General features: G+C 39.7%; 2 protein-coding genes across 4 annotated transcripts; both read right to left on the bottom strand.

The window, feature by feature from the left end:
* Nucleotides 1–1379: 1379 nt before the first annotated feature.
* Nucleotides 1380–19318, bottom strand: LOC764045 (putative defense protein 3). 3 transcript variants are annotated; one of them, XM_030980547.1, is made up of 4 exons: nt 18735–19318; nt 5419–5650; nt 3852–3931; nt 1380–2781 (listed from the first exon to the last, which is right to left on the bottom strand). In XM_030980547.1, the coding sequence occupies exons 1-4, from the start codon at nt 18964–18966 to the stop codon at nt 2705–2707; spliced, it is 621 nt and encodes a 206-aa protein (XP_030836407.1). In that variant the 5' UTR covers nt 18967–19318; the 3' UTR covers nt 1380–2704. The 3 variants fall into 3 exon arrangements, with proteins under 3 accessions (XP_030836407.1, XP_030836406.1, XP_001200225.3); XM_030980546.1 differs by lacking the exon at nt 18735–19318 and adding an exon at nt 15299–15730; XM_001200225.4 differs by lacking the exon at nt 18735–19318 and adding an exon at nt 10503–10884.
* Nucleotides 19319–21111: 1793 nt separating this feature from the next.
* Nucleotides 21112–23602, bottom strand: LOC100893874 (octopamine receptor). Its single transcript, XM_003723271.3, has one exon. The coding sequence runs from the start codon at nt 23491–23493 to the stop codon at nt 22021–22023; it is 1473 nt and encodes a 490-aa protein (XP_003723319.2). The 5' UTR covers nt 23494–23602; the 3' UTR covers nt 21112–22020.
* Nucleotides 23603–23932: the final 330 nt, after the last annotated feature.

The raw sequence follows: 23932 nt of genomic DNA, 5'->3' as shown, positions 1-23932 counted from the left end.
TGGTCCAAGATACTGTTAAAGCACCATACTTTGTAGTTCGGTGTGATTGTGTGGATATCAAGAACATTCATGTTTTAAGATTTGTGAGGTCGCAGTTCGAAAAAAAGGTTTTAAGCATAATCTCATCATAAAAGACTGAAAATAAATTTCATCAGTAACATAATTATACAAATTACAAAAGAGCGCATGTTAAAGTACGCCTCGAATCTGAGAAGGGGCACTCAACAGATATGAAAAAAGGCACTTATGAGAATGTAAAAGGGACATTTAGGGCAAGGGAAAAAGGACAAATGTATTTAAATAGGGGCACTTATCAGAGGTGAAAAAGTGGCATTTAAGAGAAAGAAAAGGAGCCTTTATCAAAAAAAGAAATGGGCACTTATCATAAATAAAAAGGGAACTCGTATGATAAGGAAGGGAAATTGACGTGTCAAAGGAAAAGGGGGAAATCATGAGAGGTGAAAAGGATCATTTCTCGCACTTGAAAGAGGCACGGCTCACCAAAAAATTAAAGGGCCACTTATTATAAAGGAAAATGGTTATTTATTGAAAGAAAGGGGCATTTAACAGATTGTAATAGTGGCTTTTATCAGAGACGAAAATGGGCATTTATGAGAAAGGATACAGGTTCTTGTGGGGAAATAAATGGGGAGGGGGCACTTATTATATAAATAAAAAATTTCTGATTGTCAAATTAATTTTGATGTGTAATGCGTAGGCCCTACAAGGAGAACTGTATAAATTTGTCTGCACAAAATAAAATAATTCAATTTTCCCACTTATGGCATAACCACGTGTTCTAAATTTTGTTAGGGGCGGTATACTTTCACTTGTTAATAATATATCCCACCGTGAATAAATATCTGTTCCAGCATTATTTAACAATTCTGAAAAATCGACACATTTCGAGTAATCTTGTGCAAATATCAAATGGAGTTATCCTCGCAATATGTGACATGCGTTACGCGTGTGACAATGCCAGTTGGACATTTCCAATCTAATTACATAATGATCTCGATTTTCAAAAATGTATAACTTTGTCATTCATTCCATTTCCGATTTGTCTCGTACTTGCACCAATCTCCATTAAAAATACTTTTATATCCATCTCTCGAGACAGTTTTCTTTAAACTCTAAAGGATTCATTTCTTAATTAATAGCTAGTAATCTCTCAATTTCAATAACTTCTCGCTTCCCTCCTCTCCCAGTCTCTCTTGCTTTAATATCCCTCGTTATACTTCATTCCAATTGAGCTCCCTCTTGATTTCTCCAGATCTCCACATATTCCAGTTCATGCACTGTATCTATTCTTCAACTAGTCATGTAGATGCAACTATGACTCAAATCAATCATACAAATCACACTCAGGATACTACAAATTGACGATAATTGATTTACTCTTTATTTTACATGTATCCTTAATATATGAATTGACAATGGCCATGATGATGATATGTCCAGAAAATATGATGATGTGTTTGTTAAAATTGCGATACCATGGTGTATTTTCTTAGTTTAAACAAAAATAATCATATTGTATGTATTAGAGTAAGCTCATGCCTTTATATACCACAGTAAAAATGAATATTTTATATTTGATGCAGAATAATATTAACATTTCAAGATTAGAAACACAAACGTGTTCCATAAACATTCAGGTGTTCCATAAACATTCAAGTGTTCCAAGAAAAACTAAAACAACCTTTGTACTTAATATAAATTTAGTACCTCTAATCTAATCAATTTTTGCAATGTAATCAAGTAACGATGCCAGTTATACACCTATAACACCGACATGGAATAGCAGAAATGATGTGCTATTAATATCGTTTTTGCAGTTATGATTCTTTTTTTTTTAAGTTGAAGAAAGCCTATTTCATGCATATGGCAAGTAGACCCCACTTATTATTGCTCAATGCCCAAAGCGTATTATATCTCGCGCTCGAGCTATAGCTTTTGCTCTCCCAATCCAGTCTTGACTCTTCGCGAGCGGTTTCATTAGAATTAATCGTAAAATTCCCTTCGCTTGCGTGTAAATAAAAAATACACGTCCGGGACTAATTAGTACTCTCCGATCTCTTTCTCTCCCTTACATGCTGAACGTTTATTCTAATACTGTATGATACTACTTAGGATAATCCTGTCATTTGTACTCTGTAATAATAATGATAACATTCGGTTGTTGTATAGCACATATCACATATCATATGAAACATCTCTATGCGCTTCCAAATTTGGAAATTATTACCCCAGCTTGAGCATGATTGCCATTTACGGCACTCTGGCAATTCAAGGAATTAATTCCTGCCAGGTACCCATTTACCTCACCTGGGTCGAGTAGATTAATGTCTTGCCAAAAGATATTAGTGCCGCAGCGGGACTCGAACCGCGGACCTTGTGATCCACAGTCCGGTGACATATTCACCTACCACGACACCTCTGTAATAATTATTTCATATTTTTGTTTAATTTCTTACTTTAAACAACGACCCCATGACACCTAAAACTACTACTTTGTATAAACATGTAACAATAATTATATAAAGAGGTAAATTTGTATATATGAAAATGAGTGAAAAGTGATATATCAGTTGAAAAGAGATTTAAAATCTGTTACAAATTATAAAAATGTGTAAAAAAATATCTCCGGGGTCTACTCCACTATCCCCTAATTGCATCGTGTACGTCATGACAACGTTCTTAATTATTCATCAGTCGTGTAGATAAGTGCAGCAATCAAACCGATGACCATCACGCACAGGTTTACCTGAAGGATTCCCGCTGCAAAAATTTAATAAAATAACAATAAAGCTATTTAATAACAATTTGGTTTTATGTAGTGCACATGATAACACATTGTCTAAACACTGTTCACCCTGAGGGCGCTGCAGTTATTAATACCCCCCCCCCCCACTCCTAGGTACCATCTAGGTCCAGAGAGACACATTTAATGTGGGTGGAACACTTAGCCCAATTAGGATGAACATGATAAGCAAGGATCGAATGAGAGTCAAGAGCCTTTTCCAGTATACCAGTGTCATACATCATAATGTAAACTCAATTAAAATCAACCATGGGTTAAAAAAAAAATCCAGGCATTTTGGTCATATGCACAAATTTTACCGTTCTACCGTTACATAATACATTCAACAAAGGAACCTTGTATATTCTACTATACATTTGGAAATTAAAACAAAAATACAATTTTGATGAAATGCTCAAAATAAATGAAAATCGAGACAGACGTTATTTGGAAATGTTTGATGTCCAATCTATATGAGAGATCCTCAATCTGCTATTCATTAAATTCCTGTTTCATTCTATTCTATTCCATTATTTTCTAAATACTATTCTAGTTAATTTTATCTATTCTATTCTATATTCTTTTCCATCCTAAATAATCTTCATTTCCCTTCCCTTCCTTTCCCTTCCCTTCACTTCCTTTTCCTTCCCTGCCCTTCCCTTCCATCTATTTTTTTCCTGAGTACTATTATATTCTTTTCCGAACATAAAACAAGGCCCAGAGATAAGTGGCCTTCTATACTCACGGTTCTAGGACACCTACCCCCTGGACATCCACCCCCGGATAACCACCCCCAGTCAACTACCTCCAGGATAACTACCCCCTAGGACAACTACCCCCTAGGGTAACCACCCTCTAGGACGACTACACCGCGGGACAACTACCCCCCGAACAACTACCTCCCAGGCAACTACCCCCTAAGAAAACTACCCCCAGACAACTACCCCTGGACAACCATCCTATAGGACAACAACCCCTCGGACAACTATCCTAGGGGTAGTGTCCGTGGGTAGGGGGGGGGGGGTAGTTGAACGGATACGATACTCACCGTTGCCTGTGGTGCCTTCTGCAATGATTGATGAAGCCATGTTGACGTAGAATGTTGAATGACCAAGGGCTACGGAACCTCTACAATAGTTTTTTTCAGACAACGAATAGAAAGTTACATTATTATCTACCGTAATCAAGTCAAGCAGAATTATCAGTTGATATATGCAATTTAAATTAGTTTTGTTTTCTTCTATGATACTTTCCATGTTAGTGTTCTTTTCGTTGGACTAGCTTGTTACGGCCTTTAATTGGTTGGGTGGAGAGGGAGGGGGTCACATGTGGATATTGCCAATATGTCAGAGAATACACACTTGTCAGTAGGAAAATATTGCCAAAGACAACCTACCAACTGGTTCTCCCACCAAATACAGAATGCGAGGGCAGTGATCGGTTGCTCTTTCAGTAATAATAGAAATCTATAGAAACGCTAAACTTAAGAATTTTCCCAATTTATAGATGCTTAAAAAACCGTGACGAGAATAAAATATATGATGAAAACAAATTAATGAATAGAGATCTATTTTCCAAAGTTACCTGCTATGACCATGACCATGATTTGACTTTTCACAAACATGTTTTTTACAAAGAAATATTGCTTTGTTGGATGAAGCAGGCTAAGGAATGTCAGAAGAACAACAATCAAACAAATATGATGAAAATCAATAAAAGAAATTAATCATTATTAAGCAAAGTTACAAAAAGAAAAAAAATACATTCTTTGTTTAAAGTATAATGCTTGCATTTCCATAATTTGATTTTAATCAGCCATGCATGAAGTCTTTCGTCTATGGCTGATCGTCAACGAAACGGAGTTGAGTCTTTTGTCAATTCTGTGTGTTGCTACGGCAGGCAACTAGTGAAAATTAATTCGTTTCAATCAAATTATGAAAATGCAAGCATTACTTTAAACAAACAGAACTTTGTTATTCCTTGCTCATTTTTCCTGATTGAGATGCCATATGAAAGGTCAGAAAATGAACTTTCTAGAAACGTGATTTTCGCTTTGAAATTCAGATACCGTACACCAAATGACTTTTTGGTTCCCTCTCTTCAAATTGATTTAATCGCTCATACGTGAAATATGCATCATAATGAGTTGCATCAAATGAAAGAGATGGATCTAAGCTTTACAAATATGTTTCATTTATTAATCATAATTGTGATTAAGTTATGATAAAACATCGATAATTCTCGGTTTAGTTTTTTTCTGGGACGCACTGTATATCAAACGTTAGGAAGTGTATCTGATACAGTTATGCAGTCGAGTACTGTAGAAGCCTATTGATAAACAACCTTGTAACAGGTGAATACAAATTTGTTTAGAAGAATAGGCCATTTTCAAAATGTATTCAACTGTATACACGCTTTTTAGTGGACCCCTCTGTTTCCAACACGTATTTCTTAAATTTGTTTTAAATGCTTATAATTGATTTGTAATGTTTTATTGGAAACATGAATAAATTTGAATTTGAATTTCAATTTAAACTACCGACGAGCTATGGCATTCACCAGTTGTATCTTATTTTATCTCCACAAGTCAAAGTCAAATTTTAAGCACTACTCACATAAATATGATGTCTCCTACGCCTTCCTCGGGAGCGGTCCAGAGGAATGACAGAGCCTCTTTCTCCTCCTTGCCGGTGTGGGTCACGGAGTCATCTACTGTCCCGGTACACTGGACTGGCTTGGTGAGGGCCGGTAGGTCCGAGAAGACACCAAGAGTTTTGTTGCTGTTGAAGGCCCGAGCCTGAAGAAAGAACCCCTTGAAGAGCTCCCCATTACTACCAGAAATGGTCACTGAAATAGGACAAAAATGTTACAGATAAAGTTTCAGGTTACATGGTTAGCTGCCATATACTATTTGGCCTGCATCCCGCCCCCTCCCCCCTCTCAGTGTTATTTAGGGTACGCGTATGCATGTTCCCTTCCTTTGACACCCCCTCTCAGGGATGCCAACATTTCTGAACCCCCTGTCGCGGGCTTTTTCTGCCTTCGAGACCCCCCTTAATCCGGAACACTGCTCAATGTAACCCCGTATCTATGATATTGAAGATTTTTTATAACCCCCTTTTTAAATTTCTCAGGAATCCAAAGAGAGAGAGAGAAAAAAACACTCCCTTTTTAAAGGGGGGGGGGTGGGGGCGGGGCCTGCATAGATCGGTCCGCTTTTTGAACGCTGCAACACTCGTTTTCGATGGGGAGGGGGGGGGGGGCTCATTGTTAAAACATAATAATTATCCGATGGTTCATGCTTTTGCTCATCATTACTCAAGCCCCGAAATAGATAATTTAACATAATTTATTCGTAATGAAACCAAATTTAATTTAGCAAGTCATAATTTTGTCCTACCTAGCAACAACTTACCTGTGCAATGTTGCATTCTGGGTATTGAAATACATTTATTTGTAATGGGTGAATTAAAATACTCGTATCTAAGCACTTCACAAAGACGTATAGGCCTACATCAAATTTCATTACATTATGAAAATGGCCTGTTATAGCGATGGTCTCTATTCTATGGATAAGCCCATTGAAAAATAAATAATTTTTATGTCGGAAAACCTGAAACTTTCATTTAGTTATGTCTTCTTATTTAATTCTTCTTCTGATGTATTTTTCTCGTTCTCGTTCTCGCTCTCCTTGTTCTTCTTTTACTCTTTCTACTCCTTTTCTCCTTCTTCGCCTTATCTTTCTTCATTACTTCTTAAATTGTGACATGCAAATACAAACGTTATCTGCAATCCAAAGTTCGAGTAAAATTGAAATAATGCCAATCGTGAAATTGATTATGACAATTGTATTTTCTTCGTGAATGACATCTTTCTCAATACCATTGACTGTTGATATTAACCCTGGATCAAAGAACAATGCTTTATCACGCCAGGTTCGAAGTTCATTTTTCCCGTGAAGAAAAACAAATGTGTTAAACTAAAAAATGAAAACATTCACGCTAATTAAATGGCACGTGATTTGAAGCCCTAAAAACATACACATCGGGGTTGAAATCACTTCAATAGCACCATTCTCATATACATGTAGGGGCACCGAAAACCATTGGAATGGGGCTGTTGGACACAAATTCCACTTTCTTAGTGTGATATTTAGCAAATTAATGTTTGAGATTTTTGTTTGTATGAGTTTTTTCTTCTTTCTTTTCATCTACTCCGACTCTCGTTTTATGTGCATGCGGTAGATTGCATTAGATTCCAAACTAGCGTTTGAATTGGCGTCTCTCTCTTAAAAAAGGAAATATTAAATCTACAGCTTGAAACCAAGGCTATAAAACTCGTTATGGTTATTATATGATTGTGTAACGGTTAAAATAACGATGACCTCTTGTATAGGTGAAAGAAAATATTCATATTCTCATTTTCCTATCTTAACTTGGGTAACACACGGCAGTGGGGATGCAGGCGAGTGTGCGGACACTTTCAAAAGCCGTCTCGTTTGTCGTTTTTTTTTGTTTTGTTTACAAAAAGCATGCATCTAGACATTTCCATGAGTGTTCATTTTACTATTCAGAATAAAGTTAATATCTCATTTACAGTTTCTCATCTATTCCTTAACAACATATTGTTCTTCATCATTTTTGTTGTTATATTCATTAAATTATGTTATTCTTGTTTTATATGCTGTATTCATGAACGTTATGTTTAATGAAAATCTTACTTCGGCTCGATATATCAATAATACCAGGCGGAAGATTTCATGCGCAATAGGTGTACTATATAGAATACGACACTTTATTCCTCTAAATATATTGATCAATATCTATAATGCTATCATTCTTCGTCATCTGTCCTACTGTACTTTGATATGGAGACATTGTGCAAAAACTTTACTGAATCATGTTTATGTTTTACATAATTACAAACTCTCACCCGAGAACCCCATCTGAACCACTTTTTAGGAAATTAAATGTACTTACCATATTTTAAATACAAATTATTGCAAGTTGGATCATTTATGTATATGTACAATAATGATATGTTACCTTCTATTTTCGATACTATGTTCAAAATAACAAAGGATGTTCATCCACATTACACAAGACATGCTAATGATTTATATATTCCATTGTTAAAATACCATACTTCACGTAGATCAGTAAAGTATTATGGAGTAATTACTTGGAATACAATACCTACTGATATAAACATGTGCCTATCTCTTGCCTCACTCAAACGAAAATACAATAATGTTTAATTAGCCTGTACTCACTTGTTTATTTACTACCCATTGTTTCTTTTCTCTTTACTTTTTATAATTATCTGAGGACATTGGAACCCAGCCTTTGAAAGGCCCATGGCCTCTGCTGGCTCCTCTATATCCTTTGTATTGTTTATATATTTGCTATTATAATTATATTATATAATGTATTTTTGAATGTATTTTTTTTTACGAGAAATGGAAATAAAATGAATTAAATTTAATTGAGCTCCTGTTCACGGCCTTGCTGAAAAGCAGCTTCTAGCTGAGAGCAGGTTTTACCGTGTTCAGATAAATGCAATACAATGGACATTTGGAATGATGAAATCTTGAGGGAAAACCGATTGATTCTAGATTCATTTTTTTTATCCGACACATAGAAAGTGACAAGAAACAAGGTACATGTGAAAAGAAAGGAAACAATAACACATCGCAAGGGGATCGCCAGAAGACAACAAGTTCTTTAATTGTTTGAATATATGTATTCCCATACCGAAGAATACCACAGTAGGAATACCACGCAAGGCTTGCTCTTGATATATGGCATCATATCCGAAATATGACTAGAAATAGCTTAGATCTTTAATGGACCTTTAGAATAATTTTGTCTCGTCTTTCCATTGATGCCCACAATCAAAGGAGTCGACTATCATGACACGTTGGGGTTTTGACCTAGACCACTTTCATGTTCTGCATTGCCCTTCCATACGATACATATTATTGTACAAGTTTCCACTTTTAAAAATTTCTTTAAAAGATGACAAGTGAAGTATACTTTCTCACTCTAGACACACAAGTGTCAACAGTCGTAACCTCCACTGCATGATGATCAACCAAAAAATTACTTTTTTTTACGAGGGCTCTTTTCATATTTTCCCTTAAAAAAATAGCCCCCCTTCATTATTTTGCGGTGGCTATTTTGGAGCTCAGGTGGGCTTTTTTTTTTTAAGGTTGTATTTTTTAAAAACATGGTTTTACCTACTTAAATTCCAAGCAAAGGCAAATATACATACAGTTGTAACGTACATATGTCATGTAGAGTATTGCAGACATATTCAGATACCCATGATTTATTCACTTTGTGCTAAACGTGTGGCTTAGATCTATACGTACATGTAACTAAAACTTGTCGAAAGGAGAGTTTTGTTCAACTCTTTGTTTTTCATATCGTAAGAAAATATTATCACTGACACGCAGGCCAAGATTTAATTTTTTTATGGGGGCTACTTTACCCCATTGCATAAAAAAAAACCAAGGGGCTACTTTAAGAAAAGTGGGGGCTACTATTGAAAAAAGGGGGCTACTTTCTTAAAGCCAAATTGTAAGCTGTAACGATAAGTTGTGTTTTTCCTTAGCCATCATACTTCTAGCAACCAAATTGGTAGGTAATATGTTATTTAGTTTTTTTTCTGTCCCTAATTGTTAGCATGGACAATGCGATCCCATTTTAAAAAAATGTAACTCCGTTTAAAATTGTGTTATTTATAACTCAAAACCATTAAATGTGAATGAATATTTTTACTGTTGTCCCACATACCGATGTATTTGTTATAACGAAACAAAATCATGGCCATATTTTTTTTTTTCACGTATAGACTTTATTTCTAAAGGCCAAGCCAAAGCTAGTTTAATTTCGTAGACTGAAATTGATGCCATCACTCAGGCATCGCATCAATGACGGGCCTGGCATCGTAAATAAATAATATAATTTAATTTAACAGTTGTAAGAACAATTCAGAGGTATAGGAACATCTATTATAAATTTATTTAAGGTTTTTTTTTATAACAAAATTCAATTTCTGTCTACGAAACTAGCTTTATACCGATTTTATAGGGAAAAAAATCCGGCATTGATTTCAGTTGCACGTTTCGTTATAACAAATATATCCGTATGTGGGACAACAGTAAAAATATACTCGCATTTAATGGTTTTAAGTTATAAATAACACAATTTTAGACGGAGTAACATTTTTTTTAATGGGATTACATTGTCCATGATAAAAATTTGGGTCAGAAAAAAGACAAAATAAACATATTACGTACCAATTTGGTCACTAGCAGTTCAGCACTCGTCACTCGCAATACTTAGTTGGAACGGAGATTTCACTCAGACACATCAATAAATTGATTTACTAATTCCTAAGGAATATCAATTTATGGCGGGGGCGATTTTTCATTATATATCGAATTTTTTTTTCGCCCTCGTCTTGATTTTTACTGTGGCGATTTCAGAGGTTTAGAGGGCGAATCGCACGTCGCCACCGTGTATTTTTTTCGTAATATCTGACTGGGTCTATGATCTGAGAGGCTATTCAAGTCTTTCAAAATGATGACCCTCTCAACTCAGTTAGATAATGGTATCTTTGGAAAACAAAAAATATACAATACATTTGACCTTTCTCTGCCTCCAGCTGAAATTAAAACAACGAATTGTATTACCTCTAAGGCTCTTCCCGGGATGATATTGATCATCTTCAGTATGGAAAATAAAGGGATTCGATGCCGCTGGCTGAGGGGCATAAAACTCGGTGTAGTTACTAGACCTGGAGCGGTGTATGGCATTCCCGTGTGGGCAGGTCGACTTCGGAGCCCCGCTGCCGTAGCCGTCGGCTTGGAGGCCGCACACGAGGACGACGAGGGAGACGAGCGAGCATTGAACAGTCGACGGCATCGTGCTAGAGTAAACGCGCCACTTTTGAGTAGAAGTCGATTGTTTTAGGAGACTCAAACATTGGACCTTCTGGTGTCGAGACGATGTGATATAAGGTTGGAACGTGCTTAAATGTTATGGGAAGAGTAGTAGCTAATTCAACGTCGGGTTTCGGGGGGGGGGGGGGGTGATACAGCAATACCAAACGGGCGACCTTTAGTTTGACTAAAATGAAAGAGGAGAACCCCATTATCAAGCATGTGTCAAAACATATTATAGGGTCAACCTCCAATTTCTTTCCAGGGGATGGGGTCTGTAGATTACCTTTTTCCCCAGTTTCCCCGTCGTGGGCCTGACTCTATATCCATCCGCAGCTATCCTGTATGACTTCCTGTATATATTAAACATATGACTGTAATGCCTCGTTTAACGTTCTGGACTTTGGACTCGATCTCACTTTCATGTTCGGCTGAAGATACATGTACATAATGTAGCACTATAGTCTGACATCCGGCAAAAGGGTTTTCCCCTTTCAATCACTAATGCGAAAATCACTCTGACAAATCGTCCTGCGATAATACTGTTGTGCTTCTGTCTTAAGATCAGGTTGGACGATGGTAGGACAAGGGTTATAGATGGTTTTATGTTAGTTTTAAGGTGGTGTTAGAAAAAGGTATAGTCAGAAGCGGTAGAATATATATATATATATATTTTTTTTTTTGGGGGGGGGATGGGCGTGGGTGGGAGGTTGCGGCGACTTGCGGGTTATATCATATTTTTTTTCTCGTAGTTTTTGATAGGGGGCTTAAAGATTCTTTTTTTCTTTCTTCATTTTATTATTATCATAATGATTATTATTTTTTAATCAGGGGAGGGGGGGGGGGGGCTTGAGCCAACCAAAACTCCTCTACTACTGGGTATTGTAGTTCGTGTCTGATGATAACATTGTGTACAAAATAAATAATGGTGATAAATTAATTCTCCATTTAAAACTTGAAAAATCTCCAAGACTGGGCTGCAGGCTAAAGGGCAACACGTCTGCCAAGTTGAGAAACGTGATGTCAGTGAGGAGTGCATGGTAACAGGACTCTATTCCCCTTTATTGCACCATGCGTGGTTGCACGTAATGCGAATATAGAAAATCTATGGTGTTTGGAAGATGTTTCCCTCTATCCAGGAGGGGGCGTTTTTGCCCCATCCCCTGCAAGATGATATCTCTCGGTACAAAAAGTGGCAATCATGTTCGATAGCACAAGGAGTTATCAGTGTTTATAACTCCTTGGTATTGATACTATAACGTGGATACTCATGAGCAGTTACGAGCTCTCTTTTGAGAGTTTAGTGTATCTGTTTATTTTATAATGTTAATAGCCTTACTACTGTTGGCCTACTTGCGCTTGGACCAGATCAAATATGTTTTGAAATGACTTGTAATTTGATAAAATTGTGCCTGCATGCTTATCTCCATTCTAATGCGCATTTCTCTTTCCTCATCTTCTCAACCCCACATGCAGCTCATCATTTTTTATTATTTTCTGTACCCGTTTTTTTGCATTATCTAATCTTATGATTGTCTTCTGTCTTGTCCCGTTCTCGTCTCTGTTGACATCCCACTCCCCCCCCCCCTATTTTGTAGTTCCTTTTGTAGTTACGGACTAATTTAATTACTCATTATTCCCCAAAAGTATCATTTGAGTTGTTCACACTTGTACAAGCATTGCTTTTTATTGGACCTCTCTGTTTTCAATATGTATTTCCACATTTGTTGAAAATGTTTATAATTGATTTGTAAAGTATTGTTGGAAACATAAATAAATTGAACTTGAAATTGAAATTGAAATTGAAAAATTGTAATTTAAACTTATGGACAGAATTCCACAAAAAATGGTACCGTAGGAAATCGACCCCAAATGACAAGATAACTTGGTCTTGCGTATATATCTTCACAATTTTGCATATTGTCTGATGTGAATAAATCATCAACCTGTTTTGAAGACAAAAAATGCGTGGTCACCTTACCATGCTTCAGTTGCTGTGTAATCAGTCATGCTGGTGGTCAAACTGAATTGTGAAGTCGGTGATATCATTGACCCGAACTTTACTCAAAGAATTTGATTTGGGGCAGAAAGATTTTTTTCCTGATCAATAGGCCTCACCTTGATTATAAAACTAAAGCCGTTTAACCATCACATTTTGGAATAGTTTTATATTTAAGGCAAGGTCGGTTCATCTAGTGCGTAGGTGCAAAATATGAAAGAAAACTATGTCAAATAAAAGAATCTATTTGTTGTGCTTGGAGGGTCCCGAAGACACAATGGCGTCAGAACAAAAGCAAGCTGGCTTTGACCTCAAAAGAGGGCCCAATGCAAAGTGAGCAGGATAGCAATGAGTGTCACAGGACATTTTTCTTTGTATGGGGGGGGGGAGGTTCAGAGCACGGATCCAGGATTTCTTAGGGGGAAGCCGAGCGGGTCTTGGCCCCCCCCCCCCCCCGTGGATCCGCGCCTGGGGAGGTTGTCCTCGTCAAAATATACAACCTCAATCTTTAAGCTTTAAGTGTCCACTATTTTAATTGTGCCCCTTCCACTCTCTTTTTTTTCGGGGGCTAATAACCTGTTGTACATATTTTTTGTGGAAACTTTTTTTTGAGGGGGGGGGAGGAGGTAATTGGTGTCAATCCAAAGTCCCTCTAATAACGGCCCTATTTATAGCGTGCCAACTCAAAGGAGCGCCAATGTAGACCAATAGTCTATCCACTGAATTAGCTCCAAGAACATTTCTTGGGGGCGGGGCTGTGGCGTCTGTTATAACCATGGTTTGGGGGAAATTTCAAAATGTCAAACTCTCGACACAGCCAAGGGTTGTGAGGCCAAGTCAAGGAGGATATATTTTAGTACAGTTATGTGTCATTAGAGGGAAACCGGCGTAGCCAAGGGAGTAACCCTACAAATTTCCCCAACCCCCAGGTTTCCCCTGCTAAAATCGAGAAAAAAAATTGTAGTTACAATGTACTAACACACACTCAATAACCCCTGTCTTGCTTCAAAATATTAAGTTCGGTCGCAACGGTCCATCCCAGAATACTCGATGTATGATTTAACGCGCTTCCCAACTTATTTTAGGCCATGAACTCGAGACCAAGTTTGATGCATCAACAATCTGAGCTCGAGAATGGTCTCGCTACATCGTTGGTGTTAAAACAAATCTTAAATGGACATTCGAAATATCTGTGCGATTTTGATACGTGACTTTGACTAAGTCGAAGATTAAGCAAAGATTGATTGTTAATATAATCTGATTGTATAAAATGTTCAATACAACAAAATAATAATGAACTATACACCCCACAGCTTCCCAAAGATTCATGTTGGAAACTTTCAGATACCTTATGGTTTTTGCGATGTTTCACTTGTTGGTCTAAACTCTTTGCAAGATCTTGTTTATGCCTAGGTCACATTTGCTCTACGGCCAGGATACGGCGGCCGTTCGCCCCCGAAATCGAGAGATACTTGCGGCGGCCGCAGAGAATCTGCGGCGGCCTGCGGGTCGCCGTGGGATTATAACGCGGAGTGAAAACGGTTTTCATTTCTTGATTCGCCGTAGCGACTAGACATGCTGTAGCCATGCCGTAGAGCGGTTCAACGGCGACCGTACGTCGGGCGTAAGGTAGCCTTGAGTTTTATATACTGCAGGTGTGAAGCGGTAGCATCATTCTGGCCGCACGGTCGCCGTATGGTCCCCCTTCGGCCGCCTTGCGGGCACCTTGTGGCTACCTTGCGTCTACCTTAGTATTGTCAAAAAGCTACGTCCGCCGCAGGGACGCCTAAAGGCGACCGTGCGTCATCACTACAAAGGCCGTACGGCAGTCGGAGATTTTCTGTCTCCACAAATTTAAAATACGCAGTGCGGCTACCTTAACATATGTGACCGCTACCGTATGTGACTGTGGGAATGCTGCGGCGGTCCTATAATTGCTATTGGCCGTAGATATTTTAGACCGCACGGCAGCCGCGGCAAATGTGACCTAGGCATAAACAACATCGCAAAGACTGGAAAAATCAGCCTAAAGCAAATTCATTCACCTCGTCCATCACATGCTGAAACATGTGAACCATTTAAGGACGATTTACGTGATCATAACATGATTTCTAAAGGATATACAATAAGCTATATCTCAAAACACCCTTGAGCTGATTTCTTGAAAATCTTTGCAATCGTGTTAAAGTCATATACTATTCTACCATTGTAGAACATACCGGGAGACCCAAGAACTACAAAAGAATAATAATTCTAAATAATAATGATTTTGCATACCCAGGGAGGCATCATGAGCATCATAGCTATTCTTCCTGAGGGCCCTGCAATTCTTACCCCAGCAATTCCAATGTACCCATTTTTCAGCTGGGTGGAGAGTGGCAAATATGGGTTTATGACTTGCCAAAGGAGGTTAGTGTCGGGCTGGGATTCGAACCCTCAATCCTTGGATTGAGAGTCAAGTGAATGAACCACTATGATATGACACCTCCACAGAAGATGGAAGTGAAAATACAACTGTGTCTCAACAAATACGAAATATTTTTGTTACCTCTCAGATTCTTTCCTGGTTGGTAGGTAGGGGAATGAGCTAGGAACTTGAAGGGGTTGCTCCGAGCCGACTGTGGTACATACTCATCGGTGTAGTTGCTGGCCCTGGTATGGTGATTCGGGTTCCCGTAAATCGGGTTCCCGTTACCACAGGTCTCAATTGGCGCGCCTGAAGGGTGGCAATCCGCTTGGAAGACGCAGAGGAGGAGGAGGACGAAGACGAACGAGGAAACGGTGGTCGAAGACATCTTTGAGTCGAGAAATCGATGACTTCCTCCAGGGCTGTGTTAAAATCAGCGATAAATTGCCGATTTGGGAGACTTAACTGCTCTTTCTAAATAGCTGGACCCTCTTATGTGCAGCCTTCTACCAATGTGTAACAGGCGTGGCCGGCAACTGGTGTCGAATATGCTCCTGTTGAGATGCAGCTTATACCTTAATACAATTGCCTTGTCATGATAATTGCTGGTACAGTGTGGTCAAAACCAGAAGTACGTTAGCGGTAGTCGGGCATTTTAGGAGCTGACCGACAAAAGATGCATGAAAACTCATTGACCCATCAATTTGCAGTAAGCATATTGTATTATATAAACTGTAATATTCCCAGGCACTAGGCCAGTAGGTCAGTTATACAAGTAACGAAATTTAGACTTGATTTCACCCCTTCAAGAAAAAGGTTGAAAGGTAGAATGTCCGATTTGTAGCCCCCCCCCCCCCTAAAAAAAAATGATAATGGTGTGATGAGTACTACTAGAGTCTTTGCGGATGATTGCTTAATCTACAACACCATGAGATCACCCAAAGATGAGGAAATACCGCAAACAGACCTTGGTCAACTGGGCCAATACCTGGGGAATGACTTTCAACCTGAGTAAATGCACATTGCTTTGCGAGTCACGAGGGACAGGAAACCAAACAGAACATCCTACCAGGTGATGGGAGTCAATCTCGAAGAAACAACAGAAACAACCTACCAGATATTGGGGTATAATCCTTCAAAATGATATGAGATGGAACAAGCAGGTTAAAAATTCAAGAAGTAAGGCCATGAAAGTAGTCAACTTCTTGTAAAGTAACTTCAATCAATCTTCAACAAAAACAAAGGAGAAGCTGTATTATATGCTGGTTAAACCTCATCTTAAGTACGCTTCTTCAGCCTGGGATCCATATACGATCAGCAACATCAGCAAGATTGAGAGAGTCCAGAATGCAACAGGTAGATTCGTTAAAAAAAATGCAAGGTATTCAAGTGTAACTGCTTTGAAGGTCTCAATGGGCTGGATCCCCTCCAGGATGAAAGACAGAAGTCTCGTATTACCTGTGTGTACAAAATGGTCCATGACTAATTTGATGGACATCAACTACAAGGATTACAACTCACCGAAGGTACACTGTAGAACGAACAAGACGGGGCCATGACCAACAGTTCCATATCAACCAAGTCAGGACGGATGCACATGCATACTCATTCTTCCCAAGGACAATTAAGGACTGGAACAGTCTTTCTCCCTTAATTCATCCCAATCTTCCTTAAATGCTTTTAAATATGCGCTTAAACCAACTAAAAACCAGCACCTTAAGTTGATGGCCGCACATGACGACACACGTCCAGTTTAAACACCTTTACGGCGTCTTTTGGAGGAATCCTAACAAGTACCAAGTACCAAAAGGTTAAATTCCAAAGGCATTTGAAAGATAGTACTTATTTAGAACTTCCTCAAAACGAAAGGGCTTGAAAATGTCTTGTAGTGGGAAAATAACGACCGTTGTCGAATCGACTTTAGCGATTGCAATCTATTTAGTAATAGTCTGATTTTCAGACCCTTGTACCGAATGGTCGCACATTTTGTGCTGCGCAAAGATTCAATGAGTATAATTTTGGCCATTACAAGAAGTGGGTTATTAATGTAGACAAATGCTCATGTACCATTTACAGCTCATTTTATGTATGTTACTACCAAAGAAAAAAAGAAGTTATTCAGTCACTCAACAGTGTCTGACAGTGAAGTCTAGAAAGTAAACGGGTTTCCTTGCATAATTTGAATACTATTAAGACACTGCTAACGATTAAAATTTACAGATAGGACATTTAATTCATTTAATAGTACCTTTAAAGCCTGTTAATAATCGAAAAAGGAATTTGTTTTCAATTTGTTGGCTGCACGAAAGAACGCCGTTACTGCCATTGAGGCACTGTATTACTGTTATGGCCTTCTTCCGGAAAGCCGACGAATTATGAACATGATGAAAATGAACCATTTACAGCATGGTGGTGATGATTCTCAGCATGTAAAAAACACATTCAAATGCACAGGGTCCTCTACAAGAATTATTACACTTCCATGTACAGGGGTGGACATGCCATGGGGAGTTTGGTATGAGTTGATATAATAAGGCAACTTGGGTGATAATGCAATAGACAATAGGCAGTTTTCATGGGTTGTCATCGTCGAAATCTACAACCTCTATCTTTAGGTGACATTTTGATTGTGCCCCTTCTACTTAATAATGTGTTTAGGTTTATGCTTGTGGTAACCCTTTTTTTAGGAGGTGGCTTATTGGTGTCAATCCGCATTCCTTCTAACAACGCCCCTATGTATAGCGTGCAAACTCAAAGGAGCCTATGGAAAATTTAGTCAGCGCTGACAATTGTCGCGGGAAAATGTTGATGAAACACCCCCCCCCCCCCCGGTCTCGCTACATCATTGGTATCAGCCTTATAACATGTTTTTACATTTTTTAAAGTTCTTAAATCAAGACTTCGTAGTATTCATTTGAGCGATTTTACAAAGTGAAACACAATAAGTTACTTTGACTAAACCGAAGATTAAGCAAAGATTGATATGTTCTGATTGTATATGTTCAATACAATAAAATAATAAATGAAATTGACGCCCCAAAGCTTCTCAAAGATTTATGTCAGGAAACTTTCACATACCTTATAGTTTTTGCGATATTTCACTTGTAGGTCTAACTTCTTTGTTTAAACAACATCGCCAAGACTAGACAAATCAGCCTAAAGAAATTTCGTTCGCCTTGTCCATCACATACTGAAACATGCGAACCATTAAATGACGATTTACGTAATCATAACATGATTTCTATAAGATATAAATCAACTATTATATTGAAATTGCCCTTGAGTTGATTTCTTGAAAGTTTTTGCGATCGTGATGAAGTCATTTAATATTCTACCATTGAAGACCATACCAGGAGACCGTAGAACTACAAAATAATAATAATAATTCTAAATAGTAATGATTTTGTTTACCCAGGGAAGCATCACGAGCTTCAACGCTGTTCTTCCTGAGAGCCCTGCAATTCTTACCCCAACGATTCACAGATACCCATTTACACCTGGGTGGAGAGTGGCAAATGACAGAAGATGGAAGTGAAAATACAACTATGTCTCAACAAATACGAAATATTTTTGTTACCTCTCAGACCCTTTCCTGGTTGGTAGGTAGGGGAATGAGCTAGGAACCTGAAGGGGTTGTTCGGAGCCGACTGAGGTACATACATCTCGGTGTAGTTACTGCTCCTGGAATGGTGAATCGGGTTCCCATAATCACAGGCCGTCATTGGCGCACCTGAACCGTAGCAGTCCGCTTGGAAGACGCAGAGGAGGAGGATGAGAGAGACGAAAGAGGAAATCGTGGTCGAAGACATCTTTGAGTCGAACTGGGCAGAGTTTAATAAGGGTCTGAATAATAGGGCGTTGCTTCAAACTGGTAAAAAGTCACAGTTGCAAATCAGCCTTCCTCTAGGGCTGTGTTAAAATCAGCGATAAATTGCAGATTTGGGGGACTTAACTGTTCTTTCTAAATATAGCTGGAAGCCGGTAAATACAACCCAGACCTTTTTATGTGAAGCCTTCTATCGATGTGTAACTGGCGTGGCCGGCAACTGATGTTGAATATGCTCCTGTCAAGGTGCAGCTCATACCTTATTAAAACTGCCTTATGGTAATTGCTGGTACAGTGTTGCCCAAACCACAAGTACGTCAGGGGCAGTGCATTTTAGGAGCTGACTGACAAAAATGCGTGAAAACTCATTGATCCATCTATTTTCAGTAAGCCTATTGTATTATCAGTCCACAATAAACTATAATATTTCCAAGGAAAAAGTAGGGCAGTACTGTTATACAAGTAACGGGTGGACAGGCCATTGGGGGGGGGGGGGGGGGTACGTGTTGATACAATAAGGCAACGCCTCCCCCAACGCAACACCCACGGGAAATCACCCTTGCATGGTAACGATACTGCATCGTAATTATTGCAAAAAATATGGGATTTAAATAATAGAAATACAATTTTGATAGATAACTATAATAGGTCGCGGTCGCCACAATACTCCCTGAACTGAATTGCGCCCTTGACATGCCTGATGGCACATGTGCTGGAAAATACGAGTGGCGAAAGGGGTGGACGTCAGGAGTTGTCTCGATTTATCAACACAGTTATAGATATATTAAAAAGTAAATATAAAAAAAGGACGGGAAGGGGAAGGTATAATTTCCTGCGTTAATCTCCGCGTGGTAAATGCCGATAAGGATATCCCTTGGTTCTGGACCTTCCGCATAAATAGGCCTACTGTTGTTTTTTATCTAATATCTAGATATCAAAATCAAAAGTGAATTAGTACTCCTCTCTCTCTCTCTCTCTCTCTCCTTTACGCCCCTTCCTCTCCCCCTTTCTATCTTTATTCCCTCCACCCTCTCTCTCTCTCTCTCTCTCTCTCTCTCCTTTACGCCCCTTCCTCTCCCCTTTCTATCTTTATTCCCTCCACCCTCTCTCTCTCTCTCTCTCTCCTTTACGCCCCTTCCTCTCCCCTTTCTATCTTTATTCCCTCCACCCTCTCTCTCTCTCCTTTACGCCCCTTCCTCTCCCCTTTCTATCTTTATTCCCTCCCCCTCCACCCTCTCTCTCTCTCTTTCTCCTTTACGCCCCTTCCTCTCCCCTTTCTATCTTTATTCCCTCCCCCTCCACCCTCTCTCTCTCTCTCTTTCTCCTTTACGCCCCTTCCTCTCCCCTTTCTATCTTTATTCCCTCCACCCTCTCTCTCTCTCTCTTTCTCCTTTACGCCCCTTCCTCTCCCTTTCTATCTTTATTCCCTCCACCCTCTCTCTCTTTCTCCTTAACGCCCCTTCCTATCTTTATTCCCTCCCCCCTCTCTCTCTCTCTCTCTCCTTTACGCCCCTTCCTCTCCCCTTTCTATCTTTATTCCCTCCCCCTTCACCCTTTCTCTCTCTCTCCCTCTCTCCTTTACGCCCCTTCCTCTCCCCTTTCTATCTTTATTCCCTCCCCCTCCACCCTCTCTCTCCCTCTCTCTCTCCTTTACGCCCCTTCCTCTCCCCTTTCTATCTTTATTCCCTCCCCCTCCACCCTCTCTCTCTCTCTCCCTCTCTCTCTCTCTCCTTTACGCCCCTTCCTCTCCCCTTTCTATCTTTATTCCCTCCCCCTCCACCCTCTCTCTCTCTCTCTTTCTCCTTTACGCCCCTTCCTCTCCCCCTTTCTATCTTTATTCCCTCCCCCTCCACCCCTCTCTCTCTCTCTCTCTCCTCTCTCTCTCCTTTACGCCCCTTCCTCTCCCCCTTTCTATCTTTATTCCCTCCACCCTCTCTCTCTCTCTCTTTCCCTCTCTCCCTTCTTCCCTCCCATCTTCTTTTCCATCTCCCATTTTCTGCCCTTTCAATGTTTCGGCCTTTCCTTTGTCCCATTTCGGGTAGGCTACCAGTCTTCATACAATTTAAGAAAGTAACAAAGCACTTTTTTCGTTGACATGTTTGAGCTAAATACGTATATAATCTAGTTCTAGGTTTAGAAGGTTTTAATAAAGAAGAAATTAATGTTTTCCAGTGTTTTCACGACCACATTTATTTACCACAAAATCATTAACATAACCGACAGTTTGTGTATACCACCAAACGCTTACAAACACAGACTTATTTCGTAATCGTCAGTTTTATTTTTTAAACACAATTCACTGAACAATCTGCAACATAAAAACATATAGCCGTACAACACTTTTGGGATAATATTAATTTCCATAATTTTGCTTATTCAACGTAGAGTTAGCGATCTAAAAATAGTTGACTCCATTCCGGGGCTGAGTTTGCGAAAAATAAACGATCATACTGCCTTAATTCAAACAACTACCACGGATAGCTACTTCTTTGACAATAACCAATTTAGAAAAACTACCCTTAAGTATACCCCTTAATAATCCTTCCCTCTACATGGTGGAATATTTATTGACATACAAATTCAGTGTTCAGAAAATGTCTGGCTCGCTCCATGGGAGAGACATGTGGTCTATTCGGTAGATTTTGAATGAATTTTAAATCAGAATAAAAAGTCTCAAATCTCTTTCCCCGTAGAGCCTAGGTTGATTCTGTGGTCCTCTATAGTTTGATTGGTTTCTTTTAGGGGGCACATCAGTTAACAACAATTCTTCACTAAATAGTCTTACCAAGTCATTTTTTTCATCAGTGTTTATCAAATCATCAACCATGTCAACACTGTAAACATTTTATGAATACCTTTTTGATGCAGTTCTTAGTATGATATAAAAACAGAAGCCCCCTAATATCTGATGTGTCCTACCGCCTTGACACCACATTACATTCTCACTGTTCCTTGATAAAACGCTGCGTTAAATCATGATGCCAAAACAACAGTAAGCATGCAGTTTACGGGTTTATTCACCAATACTACCACAGTTTCAGACGTCTATCTTTCTGTGAGACACGAGTTCGATTTCGGCCTCCGGTGGCACCCCATCTACCTGGTCTACTGTTTGAGGAGTCGTCTTCGGATCTATTTTCTCCTGCATCATATGCTGCGCTTCAGGTTCGTGTTTATCATTTGCCTGGGGATGCTTGTCCTTAACATTTTGTTTCTTTGTTGGTCGTTTGCGACTGCTGAATCGGTTGCTAATCCTCATAAACGAATAGCGTCCCGTTTTCTCGGATTGGCGGCGGCGAATCGTCCGCGAGTCTTCTTCGCAACATTGTCTGCAGCGGGCAAGGACATTATGGGCGGCCTTGCTTGCCTGTTTGCGCATAGGTGGACTGCGCAAGACGTAGACATAGGGATTGATGGCACAGCTACTAAGTGCCATCCACATGGCGAAGCATTCCCACCAAGCATAAGGCATTGAAAGGGGAACTGTTGTTCCAAAACCATACGCAGCGTCAACCATAAGAACGATATAATAAGGCAACCAGCAGATGACGAAAGATGCCATCACGATCACACCTGTCTTCGCAATTTTCCATTCGTCGGTTACGTTGATACGATTGCTGCGCTTGCTGCTGTTTCGGTTAAATATGCTACTTCTATTGCGGCGCGAAGAGCTACGACTGTCCCCGCTCTGTTCGGATGAATGATGAGCGTTAGAACTTACGCGGACAGATCCCCCACCTGAGCCGGACCCTGAATCAGTAACGTCCTGGCTCAGCCGACGTCCTTGTTTGCGCTTCATGAGTCGGCGAGCTGCGCGATAGATCGTCCAGTAGACGAACATCATCAAAAGAAACGGAGTGACAAATCCAATCAGGAATATAAAGAGTGTGTAACTGACATCATCCGCTGACCAATTACCAGTGCAGATGTAACGGCTTGGGTGGTACGAGATTTTGTTCCAACCGATCAACGGTGGAAGTGCCACTAAAGTGCTCAAAAACCATATGACACCTAGGATTATCCCATGGTACTTGACGGTGACACTTGAGTGATAATGCAGTGGTTTGGCTACCGAGAAATACCGGTCCCCACTTATGAGGACGAGGTTGAGGATGATGGCAACGCAGAAGAGATTCTTGCAGAAGCCCTGAGCCATACACCAAGCGTTGGACATCACCCATTCTTGGGCCGCGGCAGAGACAATGACCGACGGTAGCACCAGGATGGTCATACAGAGGTTCAAGATGGCCAGGTGAAGTATTAGGCGACGGGACACCTTTAGCTCTTTGGGCTTCTTCATGCACAGGAGAATGACCAAGATGTTGCCTAGCAACGCGGCCACGAAGATGATGGTCATGGTGGCCGTTTGTAAGAAGCGTCCGACATACCGCGGAGTGGGAAACATGTCCACGTCCTCATCGTTTGTTCCATTGCTTGTCGTGTTGACGTCGAACACATCGTATTCAACTCCCATATCATACGACGGGTTTGATGTACTTGGGAGGATCATGATTCTGCAGCACTTGATTCCACAAAAGAAGCGAGCTTTGCAGCCCTTAACTGATTCTCCTTTCTCTCGTCATCCAATTATGTTCACCATATTATAGTACAGTTGATAGAAAATTCGTATAAGTAAATTTCACATTTGTAAAGACCCAGTTTCAATACCTTCGGGAACTGTTCAAACTTTATTTTAATTCATCAGTGTCTGAATATCTATATCTTGAAAGCATTGTTAAAATAACCGGCAAAGACTGCAATATCAAAAGACAGAGCTGTGCTGAAAATTAGCCGAATGTGCCCAAAAGTGCCGAACGAAGAGGGCGGTCGTCCGATAAGCTATTGCCTCGATGTTGATTTGCAGAAATCGTCGTTTTTCCAGAACGCACGTAATTTGGGATTACTAGCTGTTTCCATATCATTCGCCCTGGTCGAGTAGAATTAAGGTC

This window comes from Strongylocentrotus purpuratus, unplaced genomic scaffold (assembly GCF_000002235.5).
Source record: "Strongylocentrotus purpuratus isolate Spur 01 unplaced genomic scaffold, Spur_5.0 spur5_scaffold_11, whole genome shotgun sequence".
NCBI lineage: Eukaryota > Metazoa > Echinodermata > Echinoidea > Camarodonta > Strongylocentrotidae > Strongylocentrotus > Strongylocentrotus purpuratus.
The sequence above is the reverse complement of the archived record's forward strand: the minus strand, read 5'-3'. Positions and strand labels throughout refer to the sequence as shown.